Raw genomic sequence first — 17,978 nt, forward strand, 5'->3', positions numbered from 1 at the left:
TTTCAGTCACGGAGGCACAGATTAGGCCTCATGGAGAACAAAGAGTCTGTGTAAAAACACACACACACACACACACAGTGACAGACAGACATGTCATAGATGAGTCAGACACATGTGACTAACATGCCACTGGAAAGACATACACAGATGCTCACACACAGCCCCAGCTCATTCCAGCACACACAAAATCCCTGTGATGGGACATTAACATGAGCTGTGTGTTGACAGGGCAACCCTTTGTCCCCATGCAAAATAGATGTGCACTATGACCAGAGGAGGAGAGGAGCCTCAGGGCTGTGTGTGTTGAGGTGTGTGTTGAGGTGTGTGTTGAGGTGTGTTTTTCATTGTTTCCCCTATATTCATTTAGCAGCGACGTTCCAAATGTGTAGAATTGCAGGAAATGACCTTTTAAAACAGAAGAATTTGGTCTCTGCTGCCAAGAGGAGGGCCTTTCAAGATTTTGGTAGGAGGCCTCGCAATTGGCAACGGCCACTACGACGCTCCCATCCCCCCCGCTAACTTTGCCACCGCTGCTGGAAGAAATCCTAGGGGAAACCTGTAGGTAGTAATATTTGTGTTACTGTGTGTGTGTTAAGGCGTTCGGAAGAGTTCAATTAGGGGGTTTTCGGTTGTTCGGGCACACTTACTTTTTTTTCTAGAGGCAAGCTGAAGTTCGGAGCCAAAGTCTACGCCCTTCGTCAGGGATTGGTCAACAGTAGTGTTTTTTCAACGAGAGACGACTCGTTTTCATGCACATTTTTTCATTGAGAAATACTGCACCAAACATCTTAGTTAGATGTAACATTTGCGATTAAGATCTCGTCAAAAACGTCAAAATGAATGACAGATTTCTTGAGTTATTTTAGATTAATTCTGACTATTTTGAGGAAGCATATACTGGCTACGGCGTCTCAAAATGGACAAAGTACTATTGCCGCTTTTTTTCTTGTATTTCAAACGAAGGTATTTTAAGGGAGTATGCTAGCACACTCGTTTGATTCGGCTAGCCGAGTTCGGCTAGGCGCCAGCCCAATTGAAGCATGCTGATGGCTTTTTGGGGGTATGGTTAATGCTGGTTGGTGTTAGTGGGGGGTATGGTTAATGCTGGTTGGTGTTAGTGGGGGTTATGGTTAATGCTGGTTGGTGTTAGTGGGGGTATGGTTAATGCTGGTTGGTGTTAGTGGGGGTTATAGTTAATGCTGGTTGGTGTTAGTGGGGGTTATGGTTAATGCTGGTTGGTGTTAGTGGGGGTTATGGTTCATGCTGGTTGGTGTTAGTGGGGGTTATGGTTAATGCTGGTTGGTGTTAGTGGGGGTATGGTTAATGCTGGTTGGTGTTAGTGGGGGTATGGTTAATGCTGGTTGGTGTTAGTGGGGGTTATGGTTAATGCTGGTTGGTGTTAGGGGTTATGGTTAATGCTGGTTGGTGTTAGTGGGGGTTATGGTTAATGCTGGTTGGTGTTAGTGGGGGTTATGGTTAATGCTGGTTGGTGTTAGTGGGGGTATGGTTAATGCTGGTTGGTGTTAGTGGGGGTTATGGTTAATGCTGGTTGGTGTTAGTGGGGGTTATGGTTTGTGTTGGGTAGTTGCTGTAGTGTAGTTATATTTATCCCAGAGGGGCCTGCCCTGCTGTAACAGTAATCAGATTTACCATGGAGAAGCTGTCTGTAATCTCCCACTACTGCCTACCACCACTAATATAGTGTGTGTGTTTAATACGGACTCTGTGTGTTTCATAAATTGAATCTGAAAGTGTGTGTGTGTGTGTGAGAAGGAGAGACTCCGAGAGAAAGAGGCAGGGGCGTGAGTGTATGAACTGTATGCACGCATTACTGTAAGTCGCTTTGGATAAAAGCGTCTGCTAAATGGCATATTATTATTATTATTATTAACTGTATGCCCCCATCAGACCACAGATGGCGCATTACTAGGTAGTAGCCACACCCACCTTAGATTAGATACTGTCCCTACTGGACTAACCAGAGGTCAACAAGGTATTGATGACCAGTAGAGGGTTCATGGTGATCTGGCCTTGGTTTGGAACAGAGGAAAATTGTATTACAACTGAACTGATAGTAGCCTATTGATGAAACTGGAAAAGTACATACTCACACGGTCTCCCCTCTCAGTGCTTCAGTCTCATCAGTTCACTTTTTTTTTTCTTATAACATCTGTTTCTCTGGACTAGTGTGGGAGCCTGAATATTTAGCAAAGAGGGAGAAAAAGTGTGTGTTTGTCCAGAAGGAGAGAGAAAGTGTGTGAGTTAGGCCATTAGTTAATCAGCTTGTCTTCTAGCTGAAGCCTAAAAAACAACAGCAGTATTCTTTGTACTATAGCACTATATAGCAGACCTAAACACGACTACATGATCTATTAACTACACACCCTCTCCCCTCCCCTGTACTAGTCCAGCACCCTGGGGGCGTTTTCCACACCCCATGACACTGGTGTGTGTGTGTACTAGGCCAGCTGATCAGTGGGCTCCGTTCCAGCTCCTCTCAGGGACAGCAGCAGTAGTTCTAATAATAAGACCTGCGTGCCGCTCTGCAGTCAGTCCGCTCTTTATAAACCTCACCTCTTACATAATACACACTCACTGTACACATACTCACACATACTCACACTATACACACATTCTCACACTATGCACACACTATGCACACACTATGCACACATACACACACACACTATGCACACATACACACACTGCACACACATTCACACACTATGCACACATTCTCACACTATACACACATGCACACACTAAAACAGCAAGCTGACACCAGCACAGCCATGTTCCATTTTTCTCTGGCCCATCCCACTGGACCGGAGGATCTCTCTCTCTTTCCCTCCTGCCAGAGCTTTACCTTTAGCCTACTTCACTGGGAGGGAGCAGAGGGTTAGCAGAGCAGAGCAGATCGCTGTATAGGAAGGCCTATTGGCTGCTCCTCTCCGTCCCCTCTCCCTCTCTCCTGTCCTATAGCCATTAGCCAGTCAGAGCTGGGTTTCTCTCCCCGACCCCCCTATCCCACTCCCTTAGTCTCAGCCTATAGCTGGCTGCAGCACCCTCCCCTGATCCATGTTCTCTGTGCTGTTTCTGTCTCGCTCCTACTCTGTGTCTGTGTGTTGACTGTTCTCTCTCCATGTGCAGAGAGTAGCTGTGTGCACGTGGGAGGAGTTCCCTGGAAGAATGCCTGATACACACACACACACAAATACACACACACAAATACACACACACACACAGAGAGAGAGAGACAAGCTAGAGACACACAGTGCCCCCCAGAGCCAGTTGAGAGGCTCTTTGTTAAAGCTGGGCTGTAGGAGGACAGAACCTCTCTGACTGTCATGCTTGTGTTTCTGTTGCTCCACCTTAACCCAACCCTGACCAGACAGACACTACAGTAGAACACACTGTTCTTTTTCTGTGTGAGTGTTATTCTGTGACACAGCGCCTGTGCTCAGCTGACGTGGAGATACAAAAATTATCCCCAGAACAGGAATAGTGGTCTCATTCCTCCCTTCCTGTCTGTGTTTAGTGGTTAGTCTGGGCCAAGATGTTGTAGCATGTTGTCTCCTACTCTACAAGAGAACAGGAGCCTGCTGCCATTTGCTTTGTCTGAGTTCCATGACTTGTCCCATTCTACACTGTCTATTTGAATTGAAATGTATCCCCATAAGAATGTAATTATATATATATATATATATATATATATATATATATATATATATATATATATATATATATATATATATATACAGTGGGGAGAACAAGGATTTGATACACTGCCAATTTTGCAGGTTTTCCTACTTACAAAGCATGTAGAGGTCTGTAATTTGTATCATAGGTACACTTCAACTGTGAGAGACGGAATCTAAAACAAAAATCCAGAAAATCACATTGTATGATTTTTAAGTAATTAATTTGCATTTTATTGCATGACATAAGTATTTGATACATCAGAAAAGCAGATCTTAATATTTGGTACAGAAACCTTTGTTTGCAATTACAGAGATCATAAGTTTCCTGTAGGTCTTGACCAGGTTTGCACACACTGCAGCAGGGATTTTGCCCACTCCTCCATACAGACCTTCTCCAGATCCTTCAGGTTTCGGGGCTGTCGCTGGGCAATACGGACTTTCAGCTCCCTCCAAATATTTTCTATTGGGTTCAGGTCTGGAGACTGGCTAGGCCACTCCAGGACCTTGAGATGCTTCTTACGGAGCCACTCCTTACTTGCCCTGGCTGTGTGTTTCGGGTCGTTGTCATGCTGGAAGACCCAGCCACGGCCCATCTTCAATGCTCTTACTGAGGGAAGGAGGTTGTTGGCCAAGATCTCACGATACATGGCCCCATCCATCCTCCCCTCAATACGGTGCAGTCGTACTGTCCCCTTTGCAGAGAAGCATCCCCAAAGAATGATGTTTCCACCTCCATGCTTCATGGTTGGGATGGTGTTCTTGGGGTTGTACTCATCCTTCTTCTTCCTCCAAACACGGCGAGTGGAGTTTAGACCAAAAAGCTCTATTTTTGTCTCATCAGACCACATGACCTTCTCCCATTCCTCCTCTGGATCATCCAGATGGTCATTGGCAAACTTCAGACGGGCCTGAACATGCGCTGGCTTGAGCAGGGGGACCTTGCGTGCGCTGCAGGATTTTAATCCATGACGGCGTAGTGTGTTACTAATAGTTTTCTTTGAGACTGTGGTCCCAGCTCTCTTCAGGTCATTGACCAGGTCCTGCCGTGTAGTTCTGGGCTGATCCCTCACCTTCCTCATGATCATTGATGCCCCACGAGGTGAGATCTTGCATGGAGCCCCAGACCGTGGGTGATTGACCGTCATCTTGAACTTCTTCCATTTTCTAATAATTGCGCCAACAGTTGTTGCCTTCTCACCAAGCTGCTTGCCTATTGTCCTGTAGCCCATCCCAGCCTTGTGCAGGTCTACAATTTTATCCCTGATGTCCTTACACAGCTCTCTGGTCTTGGCCATTGTGGAGAGGTTGGAGTCTGTTTGATTGAGTGTGTGGACAGGTGTCTTTTATACAGGTAACGAGTTCAAACAGGTGCAGTTAATACAGGTAATGAGTGGAGAACAGGAGGGCTTCTTAAAGAAAAACTAACAGGTCTGTGAGAGCCGGAATTGTTACTGGTTGGTAGGTGATCAAATACTTATGTCATGCAATAAAATGCAAATTAATTACTTAAAAATCATACAATGTGATTTTCTGGATTTTTGTTTTAGATTCCGTCTCTCACAGTTGAAGTGTACCTATGATAAAAAATTACAGACCTCTACATGCTTTGTAAGTAGGAAAACCTGCAAAATCGGCAGTGTATCAAATACTTGTTCTCCCCACTGTATATAGTACCAGTCAAAAGTTTGGACACACCTACTCATTCAAGGATTTTTCTTTATTTGTACTGTTTTCTACATTGTAGAATAATAGTGAAGACATCAAAACTATGAAATAACACATGGAATTATGTAGTACCCAAAAAAGTGTTAAACAAATCAAAATAGATTTTAGATTCTTCAAAGTAGCCACCCTTTGCCTTGATGACAGCTGTGCACACTCTTGGCATTCTCTCAACCAGCTTCATGAGGAATGCTTTTCCAACAGTCTTGAAGGACTTCCCACATATGCTGAGCACTTGTTGGCTGCTTTTCCTTCACTCTGCGGTCCAACTCACCCCAAACCATCTCAATTGGATTGAGGATGGGTGATTGTGGAGGCCAGGTCATCTGATGCAGCACCATTACTCTCCTTCTTGGTCAAATAGCCCTTACGCAGCCTGGAGGAGACCAAAGGACAGATTTCCACAGGTCTAATGTCCATTGCTCATGTTTATTGGCCCAAGCAAGTCTCTTCTTCTTATTGGTGTCCTTAGGTAGTGGTTTCTTTGCAGCAATTCGACCATGGGCTATCTTCTGTATACCACCCCTACCTTGTCACAACACAACTGATTGGCTCAAACACATTAAGAAAATAGATTTGCGAGTAGGTGTGTCTAAACCTTTGACTGGTAGTGTGTGTATATATTATGCCAGAATGTGTATCTGACCTGTGTTTTTTAATTTTTCTTCTCTGTCTTCCAGACGTGGTGGTGGAGGAGTTCTTTGAGTACGATGCTGAGGACTTCCTGGTGTTCCTGACCCTGTTGATCACTGAGGGACGGACCCCAGAATGTTCTGTGAAGGGTCGCACCGAGGGGCTGCACTGCCCCCCTGCAAAGTCCGCCCTGCCGCCCCTACACAGGCACGAGTGCAGCGACAAACTGCCACAGGTAACATCCACACACACACACACATAGATAACACACACACATTGCCTCAGCTAACACACACACACACTTACCCTCCCATGTCTGTGTGTGTGTTCAAGTGTGTGCAGGCGCGTCGTGTGCGCTCGGAGGTGTGTGTGTTGTGGAGGAACAGTATTCCCATCATGGTGGAGGTGATGTTGCTGCCAGACTGTTGCTATGGAGACGAGAGTCCCCCTAGTGACCCCATCAGTGACCCGGCGATCAAACAAGACGCTCTGCTACTGGAGCGATGGACTCTGCAGCCTGTACCAAGACAGTATGTACACACATATACATACATACATACAGTTGAAGTCGGAAGTTTACATACACCTTAGCCAAATACATTTTAACTCAGTTTTTCACAATTCCTGACATTTAATCCTAGTAAAAATGCCCTGTTTTAGGTCAACTAGGATCACCACTTTATTTTAAGAATGTGAAATGTCAGAATAATAGTAGAGAGAATGATTTATTTCAGCTTTTATTTCTTTCATCACATTCCCAGTGGGTCAGAAGTTTACATACACTCAATTAGTATTTGGTAGCATTGCCTTTCAATTTTTTAACTTGGATCAAACGTTTCAGGTAGCCTTCCACAAGCTTCCCACAATAAGTTTGGTGAATTTTGGCACATTCCTCCTGACAGAGCTGGTGTAACTGAGTCAGGTTTGTAGGCCTCCTTGCTCGCACACGCTTTTTCAGTTCTGCCCACACATTTTCTATAGGATTGAGGTCAGGGCTTTGTGATGGCCACTCCAATATCTTGACTTTGTTGTCCTTAAGCCATTTTGCCACAACTTTGGAAGTATGCTTGGGGCCATTGTCCATTTGGAAGACCCATTTGCAACCAAGCTTTAACTTCCTGACTGATGTCTTGAGATGTTGCTTCAATATCCACATAATTTTCCTTCCTCATGATGCCATCTATTTTGTGAAGTGCACCAGTCCCTCCTGCAGCAAAGCACCCCCACAGCATGATGCTGCCACCCCCGCGCTTCACGATTGGGATGGTGTTCTTCGGCTTGCAAGCATTCCCTTTTTCCTCCAAACATAACAATGGTCATTATGGCCAAACAGTTCTATTTTTGTTTCATCAGACCAGAGGATATTTCTCCAAAAGGTACGATCTTTGACCCCATGTGCAGTTGCAAACCGTAGTCTGGCTTTTTTATGGCGGTTTTGGAGCCGTGGCTTCTTCCTTGCTGAGCGGCCTTTCAGGTTATGTCGAAATAGAACTCGTTTTACTGTGGATATAGATACTTTTGTACCTGTTTCCTCCAGGATCTTCACAAGGTCCTTTGCTGTTGTTCTGGGATTGATTTGCACTTTTTGCACAAAAGTATGTTCATCTGTAGGAGACAGAACGTGTCTCCTTCCTGAGCGGTATGACGGCTGCGTGGTCCCATGGTGTTTATACATGCGTACTATTGTTTGTACAGATGAACATTGTACCTTCAGGCGTTTGGAAATTGCTCCCAAGGATGAACCAAATTTTATTTCTGAGGTCTTGGCTGATTTCTTTTGATTTTCCCATGATGTCAAGCAAAGAGGCACTGAGCTTGAAGGTAGGCCTTGAAATACATCCACAGGTACACCACCAATTGACTCAAATGATGTCAATTAGCCTATCAGAAGCTTCTAAAGCCATGACATCATTTTCTGGAATTTTCCAAGCTGTTTAAAGGCACCGTCAACTTAGTGTATGTAAACTTCTGACCCACTGGAATTGTGATACAGTGAATTCTAAGTGAAATAATCTGTCTGTAAAGAATTGTTGGAAAAATTACCTGTGTCATGTACAAGGTAGTCCTAACTAACAAACTATAGTTTGTTAACAAGACATTTGTGTAGTGGTTGAAAAACTCGTTTTAATGACTCCAACCTAAGTGTATGTAAACTTCCGACTTCAACTGTACATAGATACACACACACCCTGCAGCCTGTACCAGGACAATGTGTACACACACACACACACACACACTTTTTGTCAGGACTAGGTTGAGCTAGTGGCACATGCAAAAACTGGAATATTACGCTTTGACGCTGTATCAAACATAAAACACTGACCATGACCCCGAAAAATTTGGGATTGGCATCATTGCAAATGCTAATTTCCTTAGCCATTGCTAGCTAGCTAAAGCAAAGGCCTGACTCTCTCCTTCCCCCTGTCTCTCTCTAGGAGCGGTGATAAGTTTATAGAGGAGAAGACTCTGCTGTTGGCTGTTCGTTCCTACGTCTTCTTCTCCCAGCTCAGTGCCTGGCTCAGCGCTTCTCACGGCATTGTACCCCGAAACATCCTCTACAGGTAACACACACTAACAACATCTTAACAACTTCCCCATTATTTTCCTATATCGTTACTGAATGTTGATCATAAAATACTTTCCAAAATTAACTAAATAATCTGATGTGATCACAAGTTCTAAGCCTATGTGTGTGTGTGTGTGTGTGTTTGTGTCCCATAGGATCAGTGCAGCAGATGAGGAGTGTGTCTGTCAGTTCTCCCAGCCCCCAGCGGAGCACCTGTTCCCTGTCCCTAACGTGTCCCAGAGTGTTGCCCTGAGGCTCAGGGTCCAGTCACTCCCCCGTCAGCCCACCTACCCCACCCTGGCCTGTAGCATACACACCGGCCTGCCCCTGGCCCCACTCTACAGCAAGTCCCCCAGCCTTAAGCCCAACCTCAGTCCTAACCTCTACAGCAAGACACCTAGCCTTAACCCAGGCCTGAACCCTAACCCTAACCCGCCTCTGTACGAGAGGAGCCACAACTCTAAAGAGAGCCACAACAGGGCGACTCTGCCTTTCTCTGGCCTCCCCTTCCCCAGTCCTCCCAGTCTCCCCCTGCCCAGTAAGAGAGGCCAGGACCCCCCAGACAGCCATGGTCATTCTAGCCAGAATGGATCAGACCTCCCCCAGGTCAATAAGGGGCAGACCTCATCCCCCTACCACCTCCCCATCTCCCCCCGGCCCTCCCCCCGCCCCCACAGGAAACTGTCCTCCCCCCTGCCCCTCCCTCCCGGGGGAAAGGCTGTCAGGTGGCTCTATGCCCTCACCTCCGACCCCTCCGATGACATTACACACACCACCGAGGATTATGGGATGGCCGTCAATGGGGCCGAGAGCTCCAAGGGGCGTGGCTCCGAAGCCTTCCGGGCCTTTAAGACTTATTCGTTGGCAGAGCCCCCACGGTGCCCCTCCCCCAGACCCTCCTCCTCTGAGACCAACCCTCTGATTGGCTCGCTGCTCCAGGAGAGACAGGAAGTCATCGCCCGCATTGCTCAGCGCCTCAACTTCTGCGACCCGACCGCCCCCCACCTCCCCCCTGCCCTCTTCACCTCCGACACTCCCACCAAGACCCCTGTCCGGGGCAGTTACCTTGACAATACCACGCTCAGCAAGACCAAAGAGCCAAAGGGAGCTCTGCCTACTGAGCACGCCCGGTCCTCCCCTTTCGACACGCCCATTGGCGACGTAGCAGCTATTATCAGGGAGACGCTGTCCCCGAAACCTGTTGCCTGCCGCAGACTGAGACTCACAGAGGACAGAGATGGAGAGACACTGAGAGACAGAGACACAGTGAGAGACAGAGAGGCATTGAGAGACCGACAGCGAGAGAGAGACAGTAGTCTCTTGTCCCATGCTGTTCAGGACATTACCAGACTGATTCAGGACAGACTGTCTGTCCAGTCTCTGTCTCCAACACACAGCCGCAGCAGCACCCCACTACACACACCACATACACACGACACACACACTCTCCGCACGGACACACACACCACACACAGAGCCGGCTACAGTCATAGCAACGGCTACACACCCAGCCATGACACACACACTCTCACACACACACCTGTTTGCACAGACAGAGCTGGTGCTCCTCCAGAGACAGACGGTCCAATCAGAGCCCAGAACTGTTGTTCAACACTTGAAGAACTCCAGGTCAGCCCCCGACCCCAAATCCTGCCTCAGCCCCAGTCCTCTCCTCTAGTCATCCCACGGCCTCTTCCCCAGCCCCAGTCTCAGGCCTCTCCACTACTCAGCCCCAAGAGTCCCAGGGCCAAGACCTCAAAGAGTTTACACCCCACCCACCCCCAAGAGGAGCCCAGACCCTCCTCACCTAAAGACAACATCCTGAGGACCATCCAGACCCTGACAGTGACCCAGACCACCACCCTGACCCAGACCACTGCACAGACACTGACCACCAAGCTCACCCACACCCAGACCACTGCTCTCATCCAGAACCACATGAAACCTCTGACTCAGTCTCACAACCAGACCCAGACCGAGTCTCGAACTCAGCCCTCACAGATTCAGGGCAGCGATCGAACCCAGCCGTCTGGTCTCCAGGATGAGAACCAGGCCCCCCCAGGCTCCAAGTCCTCCAGCCCCCCCAGTCCTGCTACCAGACCCCCCAGCACAGAGCCCAATACTGTCCTGGTGAGTGGAGTGTCCCTAAAGACCAGCACACCTGATTAGAAAATCACCACACACTGCAGTATATGTTGAATATCATGCAGGTGGCTTGTCCACCTGTGAAAGAGGATATTACCACTTTTGGAAAATGTCTATTAACAGTACAAAGAGATATCATTTTGAGAAAGGATATTTGACGTAGTGTATTTGGCATTTGTCTAAAATGTTTTTTTTAGAATTGCTGTATTAAAGCCAGTGTGTGTGTTTTCCCCGTAGCGTTCTCCCTCGCCCCTGAGACCGTGTAACAGTTGGAGGAAACGCAACCGTCACTCTCTGGACTCCACCCTCACCAAGGCCTTCCACCCCTGTACCGGCCTGCCTCTGCTGTCCAGCCCTGTAAGACACACACACACACACAGTCAGTCAGTCAGTCAGTCAGTCAGTCAGTCAGTCAGTCAGTCAGTCAGTCAGGGTGCGGAGCCACATGACTCATCTTCTTCTCAATAGTATGAATACTCTGACTAAACTCCTGTTGATGCTGACTAGGTTGGGTTCATAAAAATTGAATAATTTAAAAGTTGTGTGTTTTCATGTGGTGCTTGTTGTTGTTGTTGTTATTATTATTATATACTTGTGTGTGCTGTCATGCTATAGTGTTTAAATTGGGTGTTTTGACGTCAATAAAGTTTTGTGTACAGTTGTGTGTGTTATGTTGTATTATTAAATGTGTGTGTTGTCTCTCCCAGGTTCCTCAGAGGAGAACTCAGACTGGTTACTTTGACCTGGACTCTTCTCTGACCAGCTGTAAAGGACTGCCCTGGACCGCAGGGAAGAGGTACTGATCTCTCGCGCAAACACACACAGACACACACATTTATACTCATCATGAATAACCTTGTCCTCAAACTCAATTGCTACCACTTAGAGGTTCAATAGAGAGTGAGCTGACTGGAAGGTGAGATTAGGTTGTTACTAGACATCAGTGGTCATTCAGTCCAGGCCTGTACTGTACTGTAGCCCTGTCCTGTCCTCTCACACTGCCACCTGCTGTTCTGGGGTTGTATTGCTAGTACTGTTGCTATTGGCCTGACACTGAGGCTCAGCTCAAAATGGCAGCTGTACACAGCTCTACACTCAGAGGCTCTGATCTGGCCGCTGGGTTACTGTGTGGATTAGAGGTCAGTCAGTTTGATGCTTCTACATACATGGCTGACTAAGGTTTGATAGTGTTTGAATATACAGTATTAGTCTAATCATAAATTCAGAATTAGACCACAGGACAGCAAGCCATGCTTTGGTTTAGCTTCTCTGGCACTGTTTCCAAATAGTAATGTTTTAGCATTTGTGGCACAAATCCTATTCATGTCATGGGACCGATATTAACATATTTCGTGCATCATGTCCAAATCATCTGAGGGTTGCAGGGTCTGCAGGCCATCTCTAACTCGCATGATTCAATGAATCAACCAATCGACCAATCAATCAGTGCGTGTGTGTGTGTGTGTGTGTGTTCACCTGTTTTTAACCCTGTACTGTGTTCTGTTGGGCAGAGTGTGTGTGAAGACAGAGGAGGAGTCAGAGGAACTTCAGCAGCTGTTCAGTGCCAGCGCTCCTCCTGCCAGCCTCAGTCTACTGGGCAACTTTGAGGTACGACACACAAACACACACACACACACACACACACACACACAAGTGTACATGCATTGTATGACCTAAAGCGTGTGTGTGTTACAGGAGTGTGTGTTGAACTACCGCCTGGAGCCATTGGGGTCAGTGGAGGGTTTCACGGCCGAGGTGGGTGCCTCCGGAACCTTCTGCCCCAGTCACATGACCTTCCCCGTCGACGTCTCCTTCTACAGCGTCTCTGACGACAACGCACCCTCGCCATACATGGTGAGACACACCTACAGTACTTACACAGACACATTATATTTATATATATATATAAATATATACAGTGAGGGAAAAAAGTATTTGATCCCCTGCTGATTTTGTACGTTTGCCCACTGACAAAGACATGATCAGTCTATAATTTTAATGGTAGGTTTATTTGAACAGTGAGAGACAGAATAACAACAACAAAATCCAGAAAAACGCATGTCAAAAATGTTATAAATTGATTTGCATTTTAATGAGGGAAATAAGTATTTGACCCCCTCTCAATCAGAAAGATTTCTGGCTCCCAGGTGTCTTTTATACCGTTAACAAGCTGAGATTAGGAGCACACTCTTAAAGGGAGTGCTTCTAATCTCAGCTTGTTACCTGTATAAAAGACACCTGTCCACAGAAGCAATCAATCAATCAGATTCCAAACTCTCCACCATGGCCAAGACCAAAGAGCTCTCCAAGGATGTCAGGGACAAGATTGTAGACCTACAAAAGGCTGGAATGGGCTACAAGACCATCGCCAAGCAGCTTGGTGAGAAGGTGACAACAGTTGGTGCGATTATTCGCAAATGGAAGAAACACAAAATAACTGTCAATCTCCCTCGGCCTGGGGCTCCATGCAAGATCTCACCTCGTGGAGATGCAATGATCATGAGAACGGTGAGGAATCAGCCCAGAACTACACGGGACGATCTTGTCAATGATCTCAAGGCAGCTGGGACCATAGTCACCAAGAAAACAATTGGTACGCCGTGAAGGACTGAAATCCTGCAGCGCCCGCAAGCTCCCCCTGCTCAAGAAAGCACATATACAGGGCCGTCTGAAGTTTGCCAATGAACATCTGAATGATTCAGAGGAGAACTGGGTGAAAGTGTTGTGGTCAGATGAGACCAAAATGGAGCTCTTTGGCATCAACTCAACTCGCCGTGTTTGGAGGAGGAGGAATGCTGCCTATGACCCCAAGAACACCATCCCCACCGTCAAACATGGAGGTGGAAACATTATGCTTTGGGGGTGTTTTTCTGCTAAGGGGATAGGACAACTTCACCGCATCAAAGGGACGATGGACGGGGCCATGTACAGTCAAATCTTGGGTGAGAACCTCCTTCCCTCAGCCAGGGCATTGAAAATGGGTCGTGGATGGGTATTCCAGCATGACAATGACCCAAAACACACGGCCAAGGCAACAAAGGAGTGGCTCAAGAAGAAGCACATTAAGGTCCTGGAGTGGCCTAGCCAGTCTCCAGACCTTAATCCCATAGAAAATCTGTGGAGGGAGCTGAAGGTTTGAGTTGCCAAACATCAGCCTCGAAACCTTAATGACTTGGAGAAGATCTGCAAAGAGGAGTGGAACAAAATCCCTCCTGAGATGTGTGCAAACCTGGTGGCCAACTACAAGAAACGTCTGACCTCTGTGATTCCCAACAAGGGTTTTGCCACCAAGTACTAAGTCATGTTTTGCAGAGGGGTCAAATACTTATTTCCCTCATTTAAAATGCAAATCAGTTTAACATTTTTGACATACCTTTTTCTGGATTTTTTTGTTGTTGTTCTGTCTCTCACTGTTCAAATAAACCTACCATTAAAATTATAGACTGATCATGTCTTTGTCAGTGGGCAAACGTACAAAATCAGCAGGGGATCAAATACTTTTTTCCCTCACTGTATATATATATACACATACACCCACACACACACACACACACACACTTTATATAAACTGAACAAAAATAAATGCAACATGCAACAATTTCTAAGATTTTATTGAGTTACAGTTCATATAAGGAAATCAGTCAATTGAAATAAATGAATTAGTCCCTAAACTATGGATTTCACATGACTAAAGAAAGAAAAACGTTAGGGGCGTGGATCAGAAAACCAGTCAGTATCTGGTGTGACCACCATTTGCCTCATGCAGCACGACACATCTCCTTCGCATAGAGTTGATCAGTCTGTTGATTGTGGCCTGTTAATATTGTCCCACTCCTCTTCAATGGCTGTGCAAAGTTGCTGGATATTGGCGTGTACTGGAACACGCTGTCGTACACGTCGATCCAGAGCGTCCCAAACATGCTCAATGGGTGACATGTCTGGTGACTATGCAGGCCATGGAAGAACTGGGATGTTTTCAGCTTCCAGGAATTGTGTACAGGTCCTTGCGACATGGGGCCGTGCATTATCATGCTGAAACATGAGGTGATGGTGGCGGATGAATGGCACAACAATGGGTCTCAGGATCTCGTCACGGCATTCAAATTGCCATAGATAAAATGCAATTGTGTTCGTTGTCTGTCGCTTATGCCTGCCCATACCATAACCCCACTGCCACCATGGGGCACTCTGTTCACAACGTTGACATCAGCAAACCGCTCCCCTACACGACGCCATTCACGTAGTCTGCGGTTGTGTTGCCGGTTGGATTTTCTGCCAAATTCTCTAAAACGACGTTGGAGGAGGCTTATGGTAGAGAAATTAACGTTCAATTCTCTGGCAACAGCTCTGGTTGACATTCCTGCAGTCAGATATCTGTGGCATTGTGTTGTGTGACAAAACTGCACATTATAGAGTGTCCCCAGCACGAGGTGCACCTGTGTAATAATCAGCTTCTTGATATGCCACACCTGTCAGGTGGATGGATTATCTTGGCAAAGGAGAAATGCTCACTAACAGGGATGTAAACAAATTTGTGCACAACATTTGAGAGAAATAAGCTTTTTGTGCGTCTGGAAAATTTCTGTCATCTTTTATTTCAGCTCATGAAACATGGGGCAAACACTTTATATGTTGCGTTTATATTTTTGTTCAGTGTGTGTGTGTGTGTGTGTGTGTGTGTGTGTGTGTGTGTGTGTGTGTGTGTATATGTATGTATATATATATGTAAGTATATATGTATGTATGTGTGTGTGTATATATATATATATATATATATATATATATATATATATATATATATATATATATACACACACACACTTACTGCTCACAGTGCAGATCAATATTAATAGTGTGTGTGTGTGTTGTTTTTGTTACAGGGAGTCATCAACCTGGAGACTCTGGGTAAACGGGGCTACCGCGTCCCTCCATCAGGAACCATTCAAGTGGTGAGGACAGATTTACACTCTGTGGATTATACACATTGAAAATGTTTGTTTAAATGTGTGTGCATGCATGTGTGTCACTGTTGCTGACATAAGAACTCCAGACAGTGAGAACAAAGGAAAGATGGACCAGCTCCGTTCCAGCAGAGAGTTAGGAGAGGGAGACCCCTAGTGAGGACATAAAGAAATACATGACTGTAGTGTGTTAACCCCTTCTCTTTTCCTCTCTCTCGCCCACTCTCTCCCGCCCACTTTCCCTCCCGCCCTCTCTCTCCTGCCCTCACTCTCTCCCGCTCACTCCCAGACCTTATTTAACCCCAATAAGACGGTGGTGAAGATGTTTGTGGTGGTGTATGACCTGAGAGCCATGCCTGCCAGCTACCAGACCTTCCTCCGTCAGAGGACCTTTTCTGTCCCCGTTCGACGGGACAGCACACACTCACACAAACACGGCAGCCCAGGCAACACACATACACACGGCAGCAGCAGGAAAGCCCTCCCCCTCGGCCAGGGACGCATCCTGCGCTACCTCATTCACCTGAGGTAAGAAAGACACCTGGTCTGGCTCAGCTGACCTGTCAATCACATAATCTCACCTGTCAATAAAATATATTACCTGTTAGTCAAGACTGGACAGAAGACCAAACTGAACAGGAAAACATTGTACTGACACTAATCTAGCTCTTTCCCTCCCCTCTCTCTCTCTCTTTCTCTCTCTCTCTTCCCCCCACCCCCCACCCCCAGGTTCCAGACCTCTAGGTCAGGTAAGGTGTACCTCCACAGGGATATCAGACTGCTGTTCAGTAGGAAGTCTATGGAGGTAGACAGTGGAGCAGCCTACGAACTCAAGTCCTACACAGAGTCCCCCGCTGACCCAGCCTTCTCCCCGCGCTGCTGACACACACACACACACACACACCTCTATCTGCACTGCTGACACTGACGCACACACACTCTCTATCTGCAGTGACGCACACACACACACACACACACACACACACACACACACGCACACACGCACACCCACAGAGCTGTCAGAGAGCTGGGCTCAGAGCGTTCTCATGTGGAACAGTCCAGACAGGCTCCGTCCCAGATACCTAGGGCCTGGAGATTTCACTGACCATCTGATCTGACCAGGAACAACTCCTAGCCCTACAGAACCCTGCTGTTGTCTGTGAAGCTCAAACTCATCTTTATACATGTTGAAGGCGTATTAAAGACATGCTAAAACACACATCAACTACACGTTAGCGACCATGGACCACTGTCTGACCAGAACAAGCAATCAAGAGACTGAGAAAATGACAAGACGACATTGAAAAAGCGCACTGTGTATTTCCACGATGACTGGAAATCAAAATGAGTAATAGTCTAATACTTTTTGTGTACTGTTACAAAAACAAATCTCTGAAGTGTTGCAATAGAAAGAGAGTAACCTTTAGCTTTAGTGTTTACATTATTTTACTTTGTTTACTGTCAGTTATTTAATATTTAAATTAATATTTCAGTTACTGCTCATGTGACATCTATCATCCTCAGCATTATGTAGTACAAAAGTCTGTAAATCATATGTATTTTTGACATTAACTCAGATCTGAAAATATATCTATATCTTAAAATCTTGAAACCTGCATTGTCTGTGTGTCTTTATTTTGAGTGTCTTGGACAACACTGAGGTGCATGTCATGTCGACTGATGTAAAACATGTTATAATGTTGTTATAATACATTTGAAAAAGATTATGTACAAATGAAAACGAGTCAGAATTTCTACAGCTGAATAAAACGACTGTTAAAGTCCTCATCGGTCATAGCAGGTTGGTCCTGTGGTCAGATGTACATGATCAAGTGGCCTGTTGAGAAGAGAAAGGATACACACTGGAGAGCTACATTCAAATCTCTGTCAATTAAAAAAACGTTATTCTGTCTGTAAACCATTAATATATGTACCCTGGTCCCTGACCCTCCTTTCTTAGTGTAGGCCTACTGCTGCAGGCTGCAGCTGCCAAGAGGTCATGGCACAGGTGGTGGCCAAACTTCATAACCACTGAGTCACTGGTTCATCTCTGGCAGTTCCCCCACAATCACTGGCCTTCAATATAACATATGGATCATGGTCCATCAAATAAAGGAATAATGTGTATAATTTAGCTTATTTCATGACATTGGACTTCATGGCCAAATCCTTCTGCTGCATTCCATTGTCATTACAGCAAAGAAAACGGCATTTACCATCATGCAATATACTGGGAAACACCTACTTCAA

At 46.1% G+C, this 17,978-nt stretch overlaps 1 protein-coding gene across 1 annotated transcript in view; it reads left to right on the forward strand.

The window, feature by feature from the left end:
- LOC311120265 (atos homolog protein A-like) overlaps positions 1 to 17,344 on the forward strand; it is a 26,166-nt gene extending 8,822 nt beyond the window's left edge. The window contains exons 2-12 of the mRNA XM_084194894.1: positions 6,104 to 6,291; positions 6,390 to 6,586; positions 8,492 to 8,617; positions 8,778 to 10,752; positions 11,005 to 11,124; positions 11,475 to 11,563; positions 12,279 to 12,375; positions 12,463 to 12,621; positions 15,648 to 15,716; positions 16,018 to 16,256; positions 16,458 to 17,344. Of these exons, the coding sequence (XP_084051020.1) occupies positions 6,104 to 6,291; positions 6,390 to 6,586; positions 8,492 to 8,617; positions 8,778 to 10,752; positions 11,005 to 11,124; positions 11,475 to 11,563; positions 12,279 to 12,375; positions 12,463 to 12,621; positions 15,648 to 15,716; positions 16,018 to 16,256; positions 16,458 to 16,611 (3,413 nt within the window). The 3' untranslated portion in view covers positions 16,612 to 17,344. The remainder of the gene's footprint in view (positions 1 to 6,103; positions 6,292 to 6,389; positions 6,587 to 8,491; positions 8,618 to 8,777; positions 10,753 to 11,004; positions 11,125 to 11,474; positions 11,564 to 12,278; positions 12,376 to 12,462; positions 12,622 to 15,647; positions 15,717 to 16,017; positions 16,257 to 16,457) is intronic.
- The last annotated feature ends 634 nt before the right edge of the window (positions 17,345 to 17,978 follow it).

This window comes from Coregonus lavaretus (genome assembly GCF_964263955.1).
Source record: "Coregonus lavaretus genome assembly, contig: HAP1_SCAFFOLD_161, whole genome shotgun sequence".
NCBI lineage: Eukaryota > Metazoa > Chordata > Actinopteri > Salmoniformes > Salmonidae > Coregonus > Coregonus lavaretus.